Source organism: Sus scrofa, chromosome 12 (assembly GCF_000003025.6).
Source record: "Sus scrofa isolate TJ Tabasco breed Duroc chromosome 12, Sscrofa11.1, whole genome shotgun sequence".
Taxonomy (NCBI): domain Eukaryota; kingdom Metazoa; phylum Chordata; class Mammalia; order Artiodactyla; family Suidae; genus Sus; species Sus scrofa.
Window position 1 is genome coordinate 712,138 of NC_010454.4, and position 16,394 is coordinate 728,531.

At 57.9% G+C, this 16,394-nt stretch overlaps 1 protein-coding gene across 1 annotated transcript; it reads left to right on the top strand.

Annotated features, from left to right (window-relative positions):
• Window positions 1,042-3,567, top strand: TEX19 (testis expressed 19; the record flags this gene model as incomplete). The annotated part of the gene is given in 2 exon segments (XM_021068066.1): window positions 1,042-1,369; window positions 1,372-3,567. Coding segments are annotated over 2 exon segments (1,014 nt in total), but the record flags the coding sequence as incomplete, so codon positions are not given.

A 16,394-nucleotide genomic window follows, 5' to 3' on the forward strand; every position in this document is an offset into this window, starting at 1 on the left:
CACGCCCTGTGGTCCAGCGTGGCTTCGGGCCAGACGGGTCGGCTCAGGTGGGGGGGGGGGGTTCTGTCGGGTTCTGTCATCAGGTTCTCTCCGATTTTAGCTGGTTCTCATCGGTTCTGCCAGGTTCCAGCAGGTCCCTGAGGTTCTGTCAGCTTCCCTCAGGTTCTGTCAGATTCCCTCAGGTTCCAGCAGGTCCCGTGAGGTTTTGTCAGATTCCGTCAGATCCGCTCAGGTTCTGTCAGTTTCTCTCAGGTTCTGCCAGGTTCCCTCAGATTCCAGCAGGTCCCGTGAGGTTCTGTCAGATTCGCTCAGGTTCTGTCAGTTTCTCTCAGGTTCTGCCAGGTTCCCTCAGATTCCAGCAGGGCCAGTGAAGTTCTCTCAGGTTCTCACAGGTTCTCTCAGATGCTGACCCGTCAGGTTCAGTCACATTCCCTCGGGTTCTGTCAGTTCCTCTCCGGTTCCATCAGGTTCTAACAGATTCTGTCTGCTTCTCTCAGGTTCTGTCAGGTTCCTCAAGTTCTGTCAGGTTCTGTCAGGTTCCTCAAGTTCTCTCAGGTTCTGTCAGGTTCCTCAAGTTCTCTCAGGTTCTGTCAGGCAAGACTGACTGGGATGGGGGGGGTCCCAGAGGTGGGGTGTTGGGAGTTGGGGGGGCGCGTGTGACCCACAGGCCCCAGAAGAGCTAAGCTGAGCAGAGGCAGAGCTACGAGGGCGGGGTCTCAGCGCAAGGCCCCTGTGCCCTGTGGTCCCTGCAGGGTCGGCTCCCACCCGGCCTGCCGGGGGGCGCTGACCTCACATGCTTTCCTTCTCAGCCCCCTGAGGACGCGGCCGTTGCATCCGCTGAAGACGCTGCAGAGGCGCACCCCTCCCGGCCTCTGCAGGTCCCTGTGGAATCGGGACCCGGGTCATCCCCCCGCCCCAGGTCCCCGAGCAGGAGACGCCCTCCTCCTCCTCCCGACCCTCCCCCGCGGGCCAGACCCCTGAGGTCCCAGCGAGTCCTGCCCTTGGGTCCACCACTCGGGCGGCGGGCGGCGGGGCCATGTGCCCCCGGTCAGCGGGCGGTACTGGGCGGAGGGCGTGTCCCACCTCTATGCGTCCTGGATGTACCAGCTTCAGCATGGCGGCCGGGTGAGGATGTGCTTCGCCTGCTTCAGGACTGCCTTTCAGGAGCTTCGAGCGTTCCTGGAGTCCGAAGACTGGGAAGATGAAGACTGGGACCCCGAGCTGATGGACTACACGGAGGAGGGGTCTGAGCAGGAGTCGCCCCTGGGGCCGGGCCAGGGGCAGCCCGCCCTGGCCGCAGGGCCCGTGGAGTCCGAAGGGGTGGGCCTGCACCACCACTTTGTGCCCACGGAGCTGGAGCCTCAGGACGCCGCCCCCTGGGCCTGGGCGCCGAGGCAGCCGACTGGACTCAGGGCCTTCCCTGGCTTTTGGGGAGGCTTCCGGTCTGCTCGCACTGGCCCAGCCCGTCTCCTCCGAGGCAGGGGTTCTTCAAGGCGGACCTGCCCCCGGGGGAGCCCATGGTGTTGAAGCTGGGCACCACCCAGGCCATGGACCCCGCCGAGGCCAGGGCCTGGTTGCTGGACCTGCAGGTCCTGTACATAGTGGGCTGCTATGACGCCGTCTACCTGCGGAAGATGAAGGCGGCGTGGGCCCTGCAGACCCCAGGCCAGTGCTGGGAGCTGCTGCTGGAGCCGGATGAAGTGTGGGTGGTGCAGTACCAAGACGCCCCCCAGAAGCAAGAGCTGCACCGGTGGAAGCTGAGCGTTCTGGAATCCTCCCCTTCAGGGGAGGATGAAGAGCTGGTCCCTGCGGACTCAGCCCTGCTCAAGAGGGGGTTCACCGTTCTCTCCTATTTACCCAGGGCCGTGAGGGAGGCAGAGGAGGGGGCCTCAGCCTCTAGGCCACAGTCCTGGCCCCTGGGGTGGGATCCCATTGGCGGCGGCGGCAGCAGCGGCGGCGGGCTCTGGGGGCCTGGGGAGGGCCTGGCTGTCGTGGGAGCCTCTGCCCTGGGGGAGCTGCCACGCTTCCAGCCCCTCGGCCCAGGGCCCCAGAACTGAGGGACCGAGGCCCCGGGTGGTCACCATTGTCCTGGCTTCCCCAGGACACTGGAGGCTGGGCAGGCCTGGCCGCCGCCTCGCCGCAACAACCGGGGTGGCACCTGGCGAGGGATGGGGACTTGGGCCTGTGGGGGAAGAATGGTGAGTGGTCTGGGCGCTGAGAAATGGGACCCGCCACAGCATCAGGTAGAAGGGTCCAAACCCCTGTAACAGAAGTTTTCTGTCCGATGTCACGGAATCAGGAAATTGAGGTTATTCAGGATGTGCTGTGGAACATGTGAAAGGCAGGAGTGATGCAGATCTGTGCACCTGGCCGGGGTGGAGGGGACATCTTAAGTGTGACACAGCTGCAGGGACACGCTGGGGTCTGAGTGCTTGCCTCTACCCAGGGGCCTCTGGGCTCCTCTGGGCCCCATTATCAGCACTGGGGGCTCTGCAGCAGGAAAGACCTTGTTTCAAACATTTCCTACTTTATGCAGTTTGGCTGTTTAGTTCCCGTTTATTTGTGTGTCATTTTTAACAAAATAAAGTCAGAGAGTTTTGCACCAAGCTGTTGCCCGGAGCTCTTCCTCAGAAAGTCCTTGTTGGTTCACCTGTCGTCTGCCCTCAGGGACCGATCAATCCTGGCCACCCCTGCTGAGCCCTCGGAGTTGACCAGGATGACTGAGAAAATCTATAGCTTCCCAGTGAGTGATGGTTAGGAAGCCTGAGGGTGACCCTGTCTGGGTCTTTCCTATTTTATTTCTTAGGAAGGACAGAGGCTGGGGCCAGAGAAAGTCTTTCTGGAAGAGTAGAAGCCCTGGTGGGCAGTGTCTGTTTTCCCGCCTACCTCCAGATACTCCCAGAACCAAATGAATGTTCAGTCAAAGTCCCAGGCTTGGTTTATGGAACTTTGGACCCAGCACGCACATACACATGCCCGTTGACACTAACTCACACCAATGATCTACATGACACGGGCCCGCGCCACGCAGACCTTTGGGTGAATAGGATGTTGGTAAATTGCCATGTCAACACTTCACATTTGTGCGATGACTCTTCTGTGATTGGTGCGGGGCGCAGTCAATCACTGAAGATTTAATGAGCCCTGCTGTGTGCCACATGCACCCTGTTCCAGGCACAAGGGTCACAGAACAGATGGAGAGTTCCCCGCGGGGGAGTTTCCAGTCCTCGGAGGAGCAGGGTGATGAAAAATGGGGCTGAGGATGGAGAAGGTGGTGAGGGAGGAACCTCAGCTGTGCCCAGGGGGGCACCGTCCAGAGAGCCGGTCCTTCCAGCCCACCCCTCCTTGTCTCACTTGCTTTGCGCACCTGCTGACCTCTGTCGCCTCTGTCCTTCCAAGGGACCTGGACACTGCAGGGCGGAAGCCTATCCACGTGCTCTGCCGCGTCTCAGCAGAGGTTTGTGGGACCAGTCTCTCTTCTCATCCTCTGGTCATCATGCACTTATAGACTGTCCTTTTATTTTTTAATTTTTTTAATTTTAATTTTAATTTTTTGTTTTTTTAGGGCCGCACATGGCACATACAGAAGTTCCCAGGCTAGCGGTCAGATCCGGAGCTGCAGCTGACAGTCTACACCACAGCCACAGCAACGCCAGATCCAAGCTGCATCTATGATCTACACTGCAGCTCATGGCAACACCAGATCCTTAACCCACTGAGCAAGGCCAGGGATTGAACCCTCATCTTCATAGGTACTAGTTGGGTTCATTACCACTGAGCCATAACAGGAACTACCAGACTGTCCTTATAAAAGTTAACTTCCAGTATTTGCTTATTTCAAAATGATGTATATTAGAGTTCTCATCGTGGCTCAGTGGTTCACGAATCTGACTAGCATCCATGAGGACGCAGGTTCGATCGCTGGCCTCACTCAGTGGGTTAAGGATCCAGCGTTGCCGTGAGCTGTAGTGTAGGTCGATGAGGAGGCTCGGATCTGGAGATGCTGTGGCTGTGGTGTAGGCTGGTGGCTACAGCTCTGATTGGACCCCTAGCCTGGGAACCTCCATATGCCCTGGGTGTGGCCCCCCAAAAAAGACCAAAAAAATTTTGTTTAAAGTGTGGTCTATGCATGTTCCTTTTTTTTTTTTTTTAGGGCTGCACTTGAGGCATATGGAAGTTCCCAGGCTGGGAGTCCAATCGGAGCAACGCAGGATCTGAGCCATGTCTGCAACCTACACCACAGCTCATGGCAACGCTGGATCCTTAACCCACTGAACGAGGCCGGGGATTGAACCTACGTCCTCATGGATACTAGTCGGGTTTGTCTCTGCTGAGCCACAACAGAAACTTGCGTGTTACTCTTGAGTTAGGAAGAATGGCTTCGGGAGGTGCTGGAAGAGGGGCCTGGGCGCTGATGTTTGGTTGTGGCCAGTGCCGCCCCGAGACCTTCGGGTCGGGATCTGGGTGAGCTGCATGTCATTGGCTGCCCTGGGCAGGTCCAAATCCTGGTTGCGGCACAGAGTCCCCTCTTTTCCCTCATGGCCAGGGCTTCCCTCCTGAATCCAGCACCTGTGACGCATCTAGAAGCTCCAGCAGGTTGTGTAGACAGGAAAGGAGCAGGACAGGAGCAAATGGGTGTGAGAACTGCAGGGCCCTGGGCCGAGTGGCCCCGGTGGTCTGCATACACCAGCCATCCTTGCCACTGAAGCGGCACACATCCATTTAAAGGTGGGTTTCCTGGGTTTGTTTCTGTTGCTCTTTTTTCTTCCCTTCTCTTGTTCTCTCCTCTTGTGGTTTGATGACTGGTGTTGTATTTGGGTTGATTTTTCGTATTTGTGCGTGTATCACTTGTAGATTTTTGGTTTGCAGTTACCCTGAAGTTTTGATACAGGAGTCTGTCTCTATATGAGATTGCTTTAAGTGGCTGGTCACTTAATTGCAAGTGCATCCCAGTGTCCTGCATTTGTACCTTCCTCTGCTCATGACTTCTGATTTTGGTGGCATTTTGTGCATGGGTGGTTTCCTACCTTTCCATTTAAAGATGGGTTTCCTGGGGACCAGTTAGGCGGTGGGGAGGTGTGCAAGACCCTGGAAGGGGGGGCATTTCATGCACCTGCCACGGCCAGGGCACCCTGCGGAGTCAGCAGAGACCTCCTGGGGGGGCCCTTTCACAGTCTGAGCAGCGCCGTAGGTGGGGGCACTGGTGTGTCCCCAGCAGAACCGGGAAGGCCTGACAAGGCAGTTTGGAAATGCTGCCCCCACACAGGCTGGACCCAACCAGCGACCAGGCCGGGCCCAGGGCATCCCTCAAATGCCCTTGCGTCCGGCTGACCGTCCTTCAGAGTGAGGTTCTCAGCCCCAACCCACAGCCACTCGGGTTTACTGTGTTGTTTCCGGGAATGTAGCGATATCGGCTTTTCCTCTCAGGTTTACGGGGCCGGTCAGTGGCCCAGACCCGTGGTCCCTAAATGCCCATCTCACCCCACGGCCGAAAGCTGCCCCCGGTTTGCAGAGCGCCTGGTTCAGACCACCTGCCCTGGGAATTGTCGGTGCGCTCGCCCACCTCTGAGTGGGGGGGCGGGTTCTGGCTTCACCCTTCCCTGGGGGGCCTGGGACATCGGATGCTGCAGAGGCATGCAGAGTCCCTGCAGGCTGGGTGGTGGTGGCAAGTCAGGAGTGGCTGGGACTGGTGTCACCGCTGTCACTGAGCATGCCCGCCAGCCATGGCTCCCTGCTCCTGCCAGTGCCAGGAAGCCCAGTCTTGTCACCTCCACCACCGGCCCAGGGTGCCCCTGGGGAGTCGGGAGAGTCTTCCCACACCGGCCAGGCCATCTCTGCTCCCCTCTCGCTGTCTGGAGACGTGGAGGTCAGGGTGCCTTTGGGGTCGGGCTGTGGGCTCCCCTGAGGGAAAATCCCAAGGCTTGGGAGTGGCCCCACTCTTGTGCTCACACTCCTCCTACCACCCCCCGCCCCCGCCCTGTCTCCCCATCACACTGGGTGGGGGCGGGGTACACGCTGGACGCTGGCTTCCAGGTCCCTGTGTGTGCTCCCTGCCACCGCCTGCTCCTGGCTCGGGGTGCATCCCCCCACCCCTCAGGGCACAGAGCGGGCCCTGAGTGTGGCCGCCCACACCCCACCCCCCCAGCTGATTTAGAGGTGGAGTCTCTGGGCTGCCTGGATTAGAGGGACGGTTCGGAGCCTAGACGCCTGCGCCCTGCTGCTCTGGAGGAAGCCGCCTCCTCGCCCAAGGAGCCCGTCAGCCAGGGGCCCCTTTGCCACAAGCACGAAGTTGTCACCTGGGCACTTCCAGCAGACTCCTTTTTCCCTCTCACTCGCCTTTGCCAGCGGCTCCCCCTGCTGGTGACTTCAGGCTGTGTGGACTGACCGGTGCTTCCCTACCCAAAGCTCCGCTTCCTGGGAAGGAGCCGCCGCCCAGCCTTAGCTCCAGAGAACTGGAACTAAGGGCCAATCCCTTAACTCGGAGAACTCGAGCTCTGCCGTCTGCTCTGGCCTCTGTTTTCTGATCAGGGAAGTCAAGCTGGTGGACACGGGGGTCCCGCCAGCTCAGGATCCCTCCCAGCAGAGCCCAGTCTTGCGGGCTGGGGGCACACCCGAGCCACCCGCAGGGCAGCTCTGCTGCCGCCCGGCCCGGGAGACCAGGCGTGCGCGCGCGTGCACATGTGCACCTGCAGCCGGCCCGCCCCCGAGGTTCCTGCCCCCCCCCGGGCTGTGTCTGTGAATTGGAGTAAATAGAAGATGCGATTAATGACTACAGGACCTTGGGGTGCAGAGGGCCTGGTCCCAGGGAGAGAGGACCGAGAACCAGATGTTGGCAGAGGCCACACCTGTGGGGATGGGGTCTTCTGCTCCCCTGTGTTTCCCGTGGCTCCTAAAATGAACGCGGGGAGTTCCTCCTGTGGCGTAGCAGAAAGGAACCCAACTAAGAACCGTGAGGTGGAAGGTTTGATCCCCGGCCTCCCTCCGTGGGTTAAGGATTCGGCGTTTCCGTGAGCTGTGGTGTAGACGGCAGTCGTGGCTCAGGTCCTGCGTTGCTGTGGCTGCTGCTGAGGCATAGGCGGGCAGCTGCACCTCTGATTCCACCCCTAGTCTGGGAACCTCCATACGCTGTGCCGCAGATGCAGCCCTAAAAAGAAAAATAAAAAATAACTGCCGTTCTCTGGGTAGAAGTTTAAAAGTTTTTTTATATCAATGGCTTGGGAGAACGGGACTGTTGGGTCTTAGCAGATGTGTCCCCAGTTGTAACAGTTTCATAATTAGGAAAACCACTAAGAAAGATGCTATTAAACCATGCATGTGGCTCCATGTCTCAGCCGAGCGTAAATCAGCAAAGTTACCCAGGCGTCAGGAAAACCAGGGAGGGCCGGGCAGGTGGTGGAGGTCGCGGAATCACCCTCTAATTAAAGGTGCCCCAGGTCCGGATCCTGCCCCAAGAGGTGGAGTTGAACCCTCAAAGGGACAAGAAATCCGTTCATGGGGCCCCACTTCTCGCTCAGTCACCTTCCAATGGCCCTGCCTCCCAACACAGTCACCCTGGGGGCAGGATTTCACGTGTGGATTTGGGGGGACACCACACCCAGCCTCTGTGCAGACACTGTTTCTGTGTCTCAGCAATGACTTTGGGCGGAAGGTCCCGCTGTTTTATTTCTAACTCTTAGGGTGGTTTCCGAATAAGGGGGAATGGGCATCCAGTGTGGGGGTGGGGGGATGAAGAAAAGGTAGCAGGTGACCAGGGCAGGACAGTGGCCTCAGGTGACCAGGAATCGCAGGAGGCCTAGGAGGGGCCTTGACCCTGACTGCCCCTTCTTCATCAGCAGGTGCAGCCGCCCCTCCAGAGGCCCTGGGCTCCGGTACTTTCCACCCTCCAACCATGGGCCCCAGAAGTGAAAGAGAAACCCAAACCCTCTTCCCACAGTGGGGACAGGAAACCTGAGGCCCCTCAAAGGAAGCAGGAATCAGAGGCAGAGGGCACCAGCTCTAAGGAAAGAGAACCACGGGAATGTCTTTGGGGCATCAGGAGCCTGTGACCCGTGACCTGTCCCACCGTGTGTCCTGAGGGGGTGGCAGAGAGCTCTGGCCGCTGGCCCGCCCTCAGGGCCGGGACCTCTCCCTCTGGTCTGTTTAGGCGCTACAAGGCCTGCCATTGGTGGCTCCCGCAGAGCCGGGTGGACCCACCTGAAACAAATCTCTGACATTGCCATGGCCACGGTGCGTGAGGTGTGGACAGGTGCCGCACAGCGCACAGAGAGTCGCCTCGCCCCATGTGACCCAGGAGCAGCCGCAACTGGTGAGCACAGCATCCACCACTCAGACCTGCAGAGCCAGAAGCCACCAAGTGACCAGGTGCCCCAGGTGTGTGCAGGTGGGAGACGGGGCCAGTCCCATCCTGTATTTCCAGGCGGGGCTGCCCCAGCCCCTGGCGGGGGCTACTTTTCTTTTATTTTAATGTTTAATTTTTTTTGGCTGCTCCTACGGCATACAGAAGTTCCCAGGCCAGGGATCGAACCCATGCCACAGTGGAGACCTGAGTCTCATCAGTGACAATGCCGGATCCTTAACGGCTAGGCCACCAGGGAACTCTAATTTTAAAATTAAAACTTCTGGGAGTTCCCTCTGTGGCACAGGGGTAAGAACCCAGTGTCTCTGTGACGGCACAGGTTCAATCCCCAGCCCAGCACGGTGGGTTAAGGACCAGGTATTGCTGCAGCTCTGGCGTAGGTTACCGCTGCAGTGTGGGTTCAGTCCCTGCCCCAGGAACGTCCATGTGCCGAGGGCGTGGGGAGCTTTATTTGCTGTCTGACACCAGGACAGCAGTGCTTCCCTGTCCAAGGCTGGGGGCTGAAGGCTACTCCCTGCCTCATGTCTGGCTCAGAGCCCCCACCTGGGGACTTGCACCCCCAACTTTCACCCTCACACCCCACGCCCACTTCCAACCTCACACTAGGGCCGTGAGGTATGGACAGTCAGGGAGTTTTTTGGTTTTTGTTTTTCTTTATATTTTATTTATTTTTCTTTTTAGGGCTGCACTGGCAGCATATGGAGTTTCACAGGCTAGGGGTCCAATCAGAGCTGTAGCTGCTGCAGCAAGGCAGGATCCGAGCTGCATCTGCGACCTACACCACAGCTCACGGCCACGCTGGATCCTTAACCCACTGAGTGAGGCCAGGGATCGAACCCGCATCCTCAGGGATGCTAGTCGGGTTTCACCTGCCGAGCCACAGCAGGAACTCCCCCTCCTTGCTTATTCGTAAAGACGTTTTCCCTGATGATTCAGGCACATATCCACTGTAGAAATTTGGCAGGAAAAAAAGTAGAAGAAACTGCAAAACCTGTAGTTCCTCAACTCAGACTTAATTCCTGATGACATCTCATGTCCTGGCTTTTCTGGGAGGGGTACGGAATGTTCCTGTGCATTAAGAGGAACCAGGCGGACCCGTCGGTGCAGTTGGCGGCTGGCCGCCCGCTTCTGCCGATGCCCGAATGGCACCGTCGGACGCGCCCCCGTGTCACCCTCAGTCCACGCCAGACACTCCGGGCACAGGGGCTGCTCAGGGAGCCTGCAGCCGATGAAGCCGGTGTCATGAGAGCTGCCTCAGCCGGGTCCTCGGCTTCTCCCCAGACCATGCGGTGGCCCCAGAAGCCCCTCCAGGAGAGCACCCGGTGGCCCCTCTGCCTCACAGCATCCCCGGGGACCCTGCCCCTGGAGGACCACCTTCAAGCAGCCCCTGGAGAAGGTCTTCCCAGCTCCTGCCCCCCAGGGACAGCGGCAAAGCCTCTGGAACTGCCCCCCTCTGCCCTTGGGATCGAGGTGGGCCCCGCCCAGGGCCTGGCCTGCCACTCGCTGGGGACTAGTTTTCCGGGGAAGTGTCCTGGCTCCTGCAGTTCTGGGAACAAAGGCTGACAGCTAACGGGGGAGGACGGGCCACGAGGGGTGACAGCCGTGGGCCGTGCTCACTCTGGGCGGGACTGGATGGGAAACTGCTCCGAAGGGCTCTGACCTCGATGGGCCTCAGCCCCTCCGCACCGTCCTCCCCCGCCCCCCGCGGCCGAGCGTCCAGGGATTCCGCAACGGGTCCCAGCCGCTGGCTCCCCCTCGGCCCAGGTTTGCTGAGCGAGCAGATGACTTGGGAAAGAACCCATGTTGTTAGAACAGAGACGTGTCGGCAAAAATCACCGGTAAACAATAAGAGAGAAAAGACGTTCATGTGACAGCCAAACGGAGGACTGGCCCTGAAGCCCGCTGCCCAGACGACGCGGAGAAACTCCTCCAGGGAAGCAGCGTTTTGGGCACAGTTTTAAATCTTGTCAGAACAAAGTCAGGACCACAGTCCTTCAAGGATTAGAGAAACAAAAAGGAGTTCCCACCACGGCTCAGCGGAAACAAACCTGACTAGCATCCACCAGGATCCACGAGGATGTGGGTTTGATCCCTGGCCTCACTCAGTGAGTTAAGAATCCAGTGTGGCTCTGAGCTGTGGTGGAGGCCGGCAGCTGCAGCTCCAATCTGAGCCCTAGCCTGGGAAGCTCCATGTGCTGAGGGTGTGACCCTAAAAAGACAAAAAAAAAAACCCAAAAAACAAAAAACAGACCACAGACTAGCAGGTACAGAGCGAGTGAGCACGTGAGCGTGGCCTTGGCACCTGGGGAGGGAATCTTATTGAGGCAGACTGTTCACTCGGGTCGTCCGCGCAGGAGCGTGGGCTTCGACGCCCGCTTGGACGTGGCCACTGATGAGCATGTGTGGCTTAAGGGCTCCGGGAGTAACAGCCCCGCAGGCCTTGTTGGCTGCAGGGAGTGCACCTGCTCCCAGAGGGACAGGAGTCCCTCACCCCGAGACTCCCTTTACGGGAAGAAAAGGTCAAAGAAACTCTGAGGCGTACGGGACATTTCCACCCCTAGGACCCTACTGGACAAGGACGGATGTGGGTAATTGAGCAAGGCCAATGGGAGAAGACCCCACCTCTCTGGACCCCATCTTTAAGGAACAAAAACCCCTATAAGACAATGGGGGAGGGGGCTCTTCTCCCTGCTCCCAGCAGCCCTGGGAGCTGTTTGCTTTCCTTTAATAAAGATTTTGCTCGCTTGAAGAAGAAAAACAAAACAAGATGCAAAAACCAGAATCCTCACAGACACTATGTCAGGTTCTTAACCTGCTGGCCGCAGTGGGAACTCTGGAAATCGTTTTAAAACTTGACAGATGCCATCAAAATAGCCAAGCAAGTGATTTAAACAACACTTTGACCATTTTTTTTTTTTTGGTCTTTTTAGGGACACACTGGCGGCATATGGAGGTTCCCAGACGAGGGGTCTAATCAGAGGAGCTGGAGCTGCGGGCCTACGCCACAGCCACAGCAATGCAGGGTCTGAGCCGCATCTGCAAACTACACGACAGCTCACGGCAACGCCAGGTCCTTCACCCACTGAGCAAGGCCAGGGATCAAACCTGCAACCTCATGGTTCCTCGTCGGATTCGTTTCTGCGGCGCCACGACGGGAACTCCTAATCTTTATTTTTAACATGACTTCCTTACGTCTGGTCAGTGTGTCCATTTCTCTCATGATTAAAGCAGACGCGCAACGTATGTTTGAGTGGCCATACACAGGCTGCTTCAGTTGGCGTAAATTCAAGTTAACTCACGTATCAGCCAGAGCAAGGAGCTCCCATTGTGGCTCAGCGGGTTAAGAACCCAACATAGTGTCCAGGAGGATGCAGGTTCGATCCCTGACCTCTCTCAGTGGGTTAAAGTGTAGCTGTGGTGTAGGTTGCAGACGTGGCTCAGATCCCACGTTGCTGTGGCTGTGGTGCAGCCCAGCAGCTGCAGCTCCGATTTGACCCCTGGCCTGGGAACTTCCATATGCCTCGGGTGTAGCCCTAAAAAGGAAAAAAAATAAATTCAAGTTACCTCATGTATCAGCCAGAGTTTCTGCCCTGTATCTCAACATGCGAACATTTCTTTTATGAGATTAAACCAACCAACAAATGTCAAGGACGTAGAAATGAATGTAATTCTGCCCAGAACAACCCCAGGTACATCTACAGCTTTGCAGGTGAGGGTTCTGCGGGGAGCAGGTCTGGATGCTGCGGGTCACCTGCCACCCCGGCAAGAACCCTGGAAGGAGCTGCGGGCCGGGTTCATCCCCACCTGCTCCCCCACCCCATCACTCTTGCTCCTGCTCAGATGCCCCCCCACCCCGAGAAAGGCAGGGGTGAGGCTACTTCACGGAAGCGGCAACAAAGCAGCCACTTCTACGAAGAAGGGAAGAGAGCGCTCAGATGGATGGAAAGGTATCTGGTCTTGATTAGGAAGGATGAATGCTGAAAACACGCTTCTTGCTAAAACGAAGCTACAAAGACAGCAAGGTCCCAAGTGTATTGAAGGCCGGGTCAGGGGAGGACGAAGTAATGAGATGCTCGAACGCAGCCTTGTCAGAAGGAAAACAACAAATTCGGCTTAAATTTAAAATCTAAACAATCCCCAACACAGAGAGAAGTTAGAAGAACAAGAACAGAAAGGAACAGCAAAGAACCGAGGAAAAAGAGTCCCCTCTGTGGCTCAGCGGTTCACGAACCTGACTAGCATCCATGAGGACGCGGGTTTGATCCCTGGCCTCGCTCAGTGGGTTAAGGATCCCGCGTTGCCGTGAGCTGTGGTATAGGTTGCGGATGCAGCTCGGATCCCGTGTTGCTATGAGAGTGGCATGCGGCCAGTAGTTACAGCTCCAATTAGATGCCTAGCCTGGGAACCTCCAGATGCTGGGGATGTGGGTCTAAAAAGAAAAAGAAAAGAAAAAAAAAAAAAGAACCGAGGAAAAATCTTCGCTAAAAAAAAAGGTGTGATCATGGGTTGGAGGCTGGGACCTCTGGGCGGGGGCAGGGCCAAAGAAGAGGAAGGAAGCGCATTTCCTGGAGTTAAAAATCTGAAAGCCACCACAAGCCCCAGGAAGGGAGTCAGAAAACACTTCCTTCCCCCCACCGAAGAGGAGGAAAAGCTTAACTCTTCCCCAAAGGATGACGATGGAAGGAACAGACCCTCTGACGCCCTCTGCGGCCCTGCCTGCAGGACCGCCCCGACCCAGGCTTGCGAAGGACAGAGTAAATGGGTGACGGGGATTCTGGGACTGTGCCCCCGGCCCTGGGCATCAAATGCGGACTTTCAGGCCCGTTGGCCCCCAGAGGGTGTGCACGCAGAGGGGCCCTGGTGCCAGCAGACACGTGGCGCCAGAAGGTGGCCCCCACCCCGGGGAAGCTGCTTGTCCAAATTCCGGTGAAAGTCTGCCCGCTGCCAGGCCATGCGTGGTGATGCTGAGCCGTAATCTGATGCAGGCAAAGTGGGCTCAACGACCAGGTGGGCAGCGGGATAGACGTCTGGAGTCTCCCCTCCCAAGAGACGTGCCCGAAGCCTGTGGGGGCACAAGGGTGAAAGTCAAAGCCGGAAAATGACTCCTCAGGGCTATTCCAGCCAAAGACGGTGGGATTGTGGGGTTGCTCTGCTCATATCAGACTAGAGAGACCAAGACAAGTGCACGGTTAGGGAGAAAGAGTCGCTGTCTGCTGACAAACGCTCGACCAACCAAGAAGAGAGCAATTTAAAATGCCTCTTGGAGTTCCTGCCGTGGCGTGGCGGAAACGAATCCAATGCGTATCCGTGAGGTTGTGGGTTCAATCCGCGGCCTCGCTCAGCGGGTTAAGGATCCAGCGTTGCCGTGAGCTGTGGTGCAGGCCGCAGCTGCAGCTCGGAACTGGCGTTGCTGTGGCTGTGGTGGAGGCCAGCAGCTGTAGCTCCAATTCAAGCCCTAGCCTGGGAACCTCCATATGCTGCAGATGTGGCCCTAAAAAGCAAAAAATAAAATAAAATGCTTCTGCATCTAATAAAATAGCTTCCAAACGCAGCATGAAAGCTCCAGAACGACAGGGACAAATGGATGCCTCTATCATGCCAGCGACCACGGCCCACATCCCCCGTCACTGGCAGACCAGCTCCAGCTGATCCAGACCCGCAAGCCTGTGAATGGTCCACACGACCCCGCTGACCCCGCCGTGACGGGAGGGACCCAGACGACAGGTCATCTCAAGGACTCTGGGGCACTGACAACAGCAGGTGTGTGTGTGCGTGTGTGTGACAGCTGAGGCACAAGACCGGAACATCAATGCGCCGGAGCCGGGAGAGAGAGGACAGCAGTCAGAATGAACGTACGAGCCGGGAGACAAACACGGCAGCACTTCTGGGCCAGGAAGAACTCGCCGCTGGATGTGTTTCTAGTTGGGCAGCCAATCAACTGAAACCTGCAAACTCCTAGAGTCAAAAGAAAACGAACCGCCACCTCTCGCCGCAGCTGAGATTCCAGGGTGACCCTCTGGAGAGAGACGGGCTCCCGGCATTGCTAAAAGCAGGGAGACAGGCTTGGCCCGGCTCGTGCCCACGCAGGCACATGATTGCCCAGGAGTCACGTGGTTGAGCGCCCACGGCCTTGCCTCTGGGAAGTCACCTCTGAAAGCACTGTTCACTTTATGGTTTTATGACATTCCAGCGGTTTGCGTTCAACATAAACAGACTAGTTCATTGTCAGACACCGAAGGGCTTCATGAGGACATCCCTTCCCATCAAAGTCCCTGGGGCACCTCATCTGTGAGCCCTCAGCCTTGGAGGCCCCTCGGGGTGTGGGAGGCCCGCCCAGGAGCCCCCGCTGAGCTGGATGGGCAGGAGGGCAGGCTGATTTGGGAGGTGGCCTCAGGGACCAGCCCCTGCTTTCAGCCCAGGGGGTGGGGCACTTGGGTCCCCAGGCCAGGCCATTTGTGAGGCCTCTTTCTCATGCCTCCTCGGCCCTACTGCCAGAATCTCGGCCGCCTCTGGGCACTGACACCAAATAGAGTCACGGGGAGACGGAGCACGAGGAAACAGCAGGAAACAGCTGGCTAGAGCCGCAAGGACCGTGGCCCCTGCCCCGCGGGGCGGGGAGGGAGGAGTCCCAGCGGGGGAGGAGCAGGGCGGGATCGGCTCGTGGACATTTTCCTGATTGGCTGGTGGTGAGGTCATCGGGAGTGGGCGTCATCCTCCTCTGGTTCCAGCTGGTCGGGGGTTTCGGGGGTTTCCGTGCTGGGGGCAGCATCCAGTCGACTTCCGCCTGGTGGGGCTTCGGCATCTGCAAAACAGCTCGGAGGACAGGGCTGGGGATGCTACCTCGAGTCCTTGGGGAAGAACTCAAGGTTCTTGACTTTGTTGAATGACTAAAAGACTGTTTTCCTCCTTCTCTATATTTTCTCATTTCTCTGATTAAATTGATTCTTTGACTGAGGTTTTTCTATAAACAAACGGAGGTGGAGGACCTGAGCCAGGGTCCCCAGGGTCCTGCTCCCTTACAGCCCTCGGGGCAGGGTGGGGTCTGGGGCCCTGGCCTCTGCGCCCCTCTGGGGGCTGGATGTCACAGTGACTTGGTGCCATCGTCCCGCGAGGACGACTGGATTTGTGCTTTATTTGCCCACTGGGCAAAAGTCACAAAAGTCACTCCTTTACCACGTCCTGGTGTAGGGACTCTGTCCTGCCTGCCCACCTGGTTCTAGATGCTCCACCTGTGGGGCAGCTGGAAGGTTCTGCCCTATCCCGTCTGGGCCTTTCCTCTGCCACACCCACAATTCAAGGGTCCCCCAGACTCAGTTCTGCATTCACCTCTCGTTTCAGCAACGTGGGGCATCACCCACTCAGCACCCTTAGCCCCAGCACCCAGCACCCTTAGCCTTGTGCCCGACGAGGACTTGCCACCTGTGGGCCCACAGCCTGGGGACCACCTCGTCCCTTTCTCCACCCCACACTTGGCCAGCGTGTCACCTTGGATTCTAGTGGAAGGAGAAGGCCACATGCCCAGCTGGCACTCCTCTCCCCACCCCTAAACCACCAAGATCTGTGGGCTCTGCCTCCTCTGTACCCTTCTTTTTTTGGTCTTTTTGTCTTTTTAGGGCCGCCTCTGTGGCATATGGAGGTTCTGAGACTAGAGGTCGAATTGGAGCTGTAGCCATCAGCCCACACCACAGCCACAGCCACAGCCACACAGGATCAGAGCCTCAGCTGCAATCTACACTACAGCTCATGGCAACGCTGGATCCATAACCCATTGAGTGAGGCCAGGGATCTAGTCGGTCGCTAACCGCTGAGCCACGATGGGAACTCCTCCTCTGTACACCTCTGAGCCTTCCCCACCCTGCCTCGGACACCCCGCTCAACCCCTGACCTCCAGACCCGCCACCCCCCCACCCCCCTGCCTTCCAGGGCTGATGAGGGGCCCTGGGCTGAGAGCAGCTGCCACTTGTCAGCCGAGTGCACTGGCCCTGGCTTCTCTCTGACACTTTAAGGAAAAAGCAAACAGCAGGCGCCAGGCTCTGCT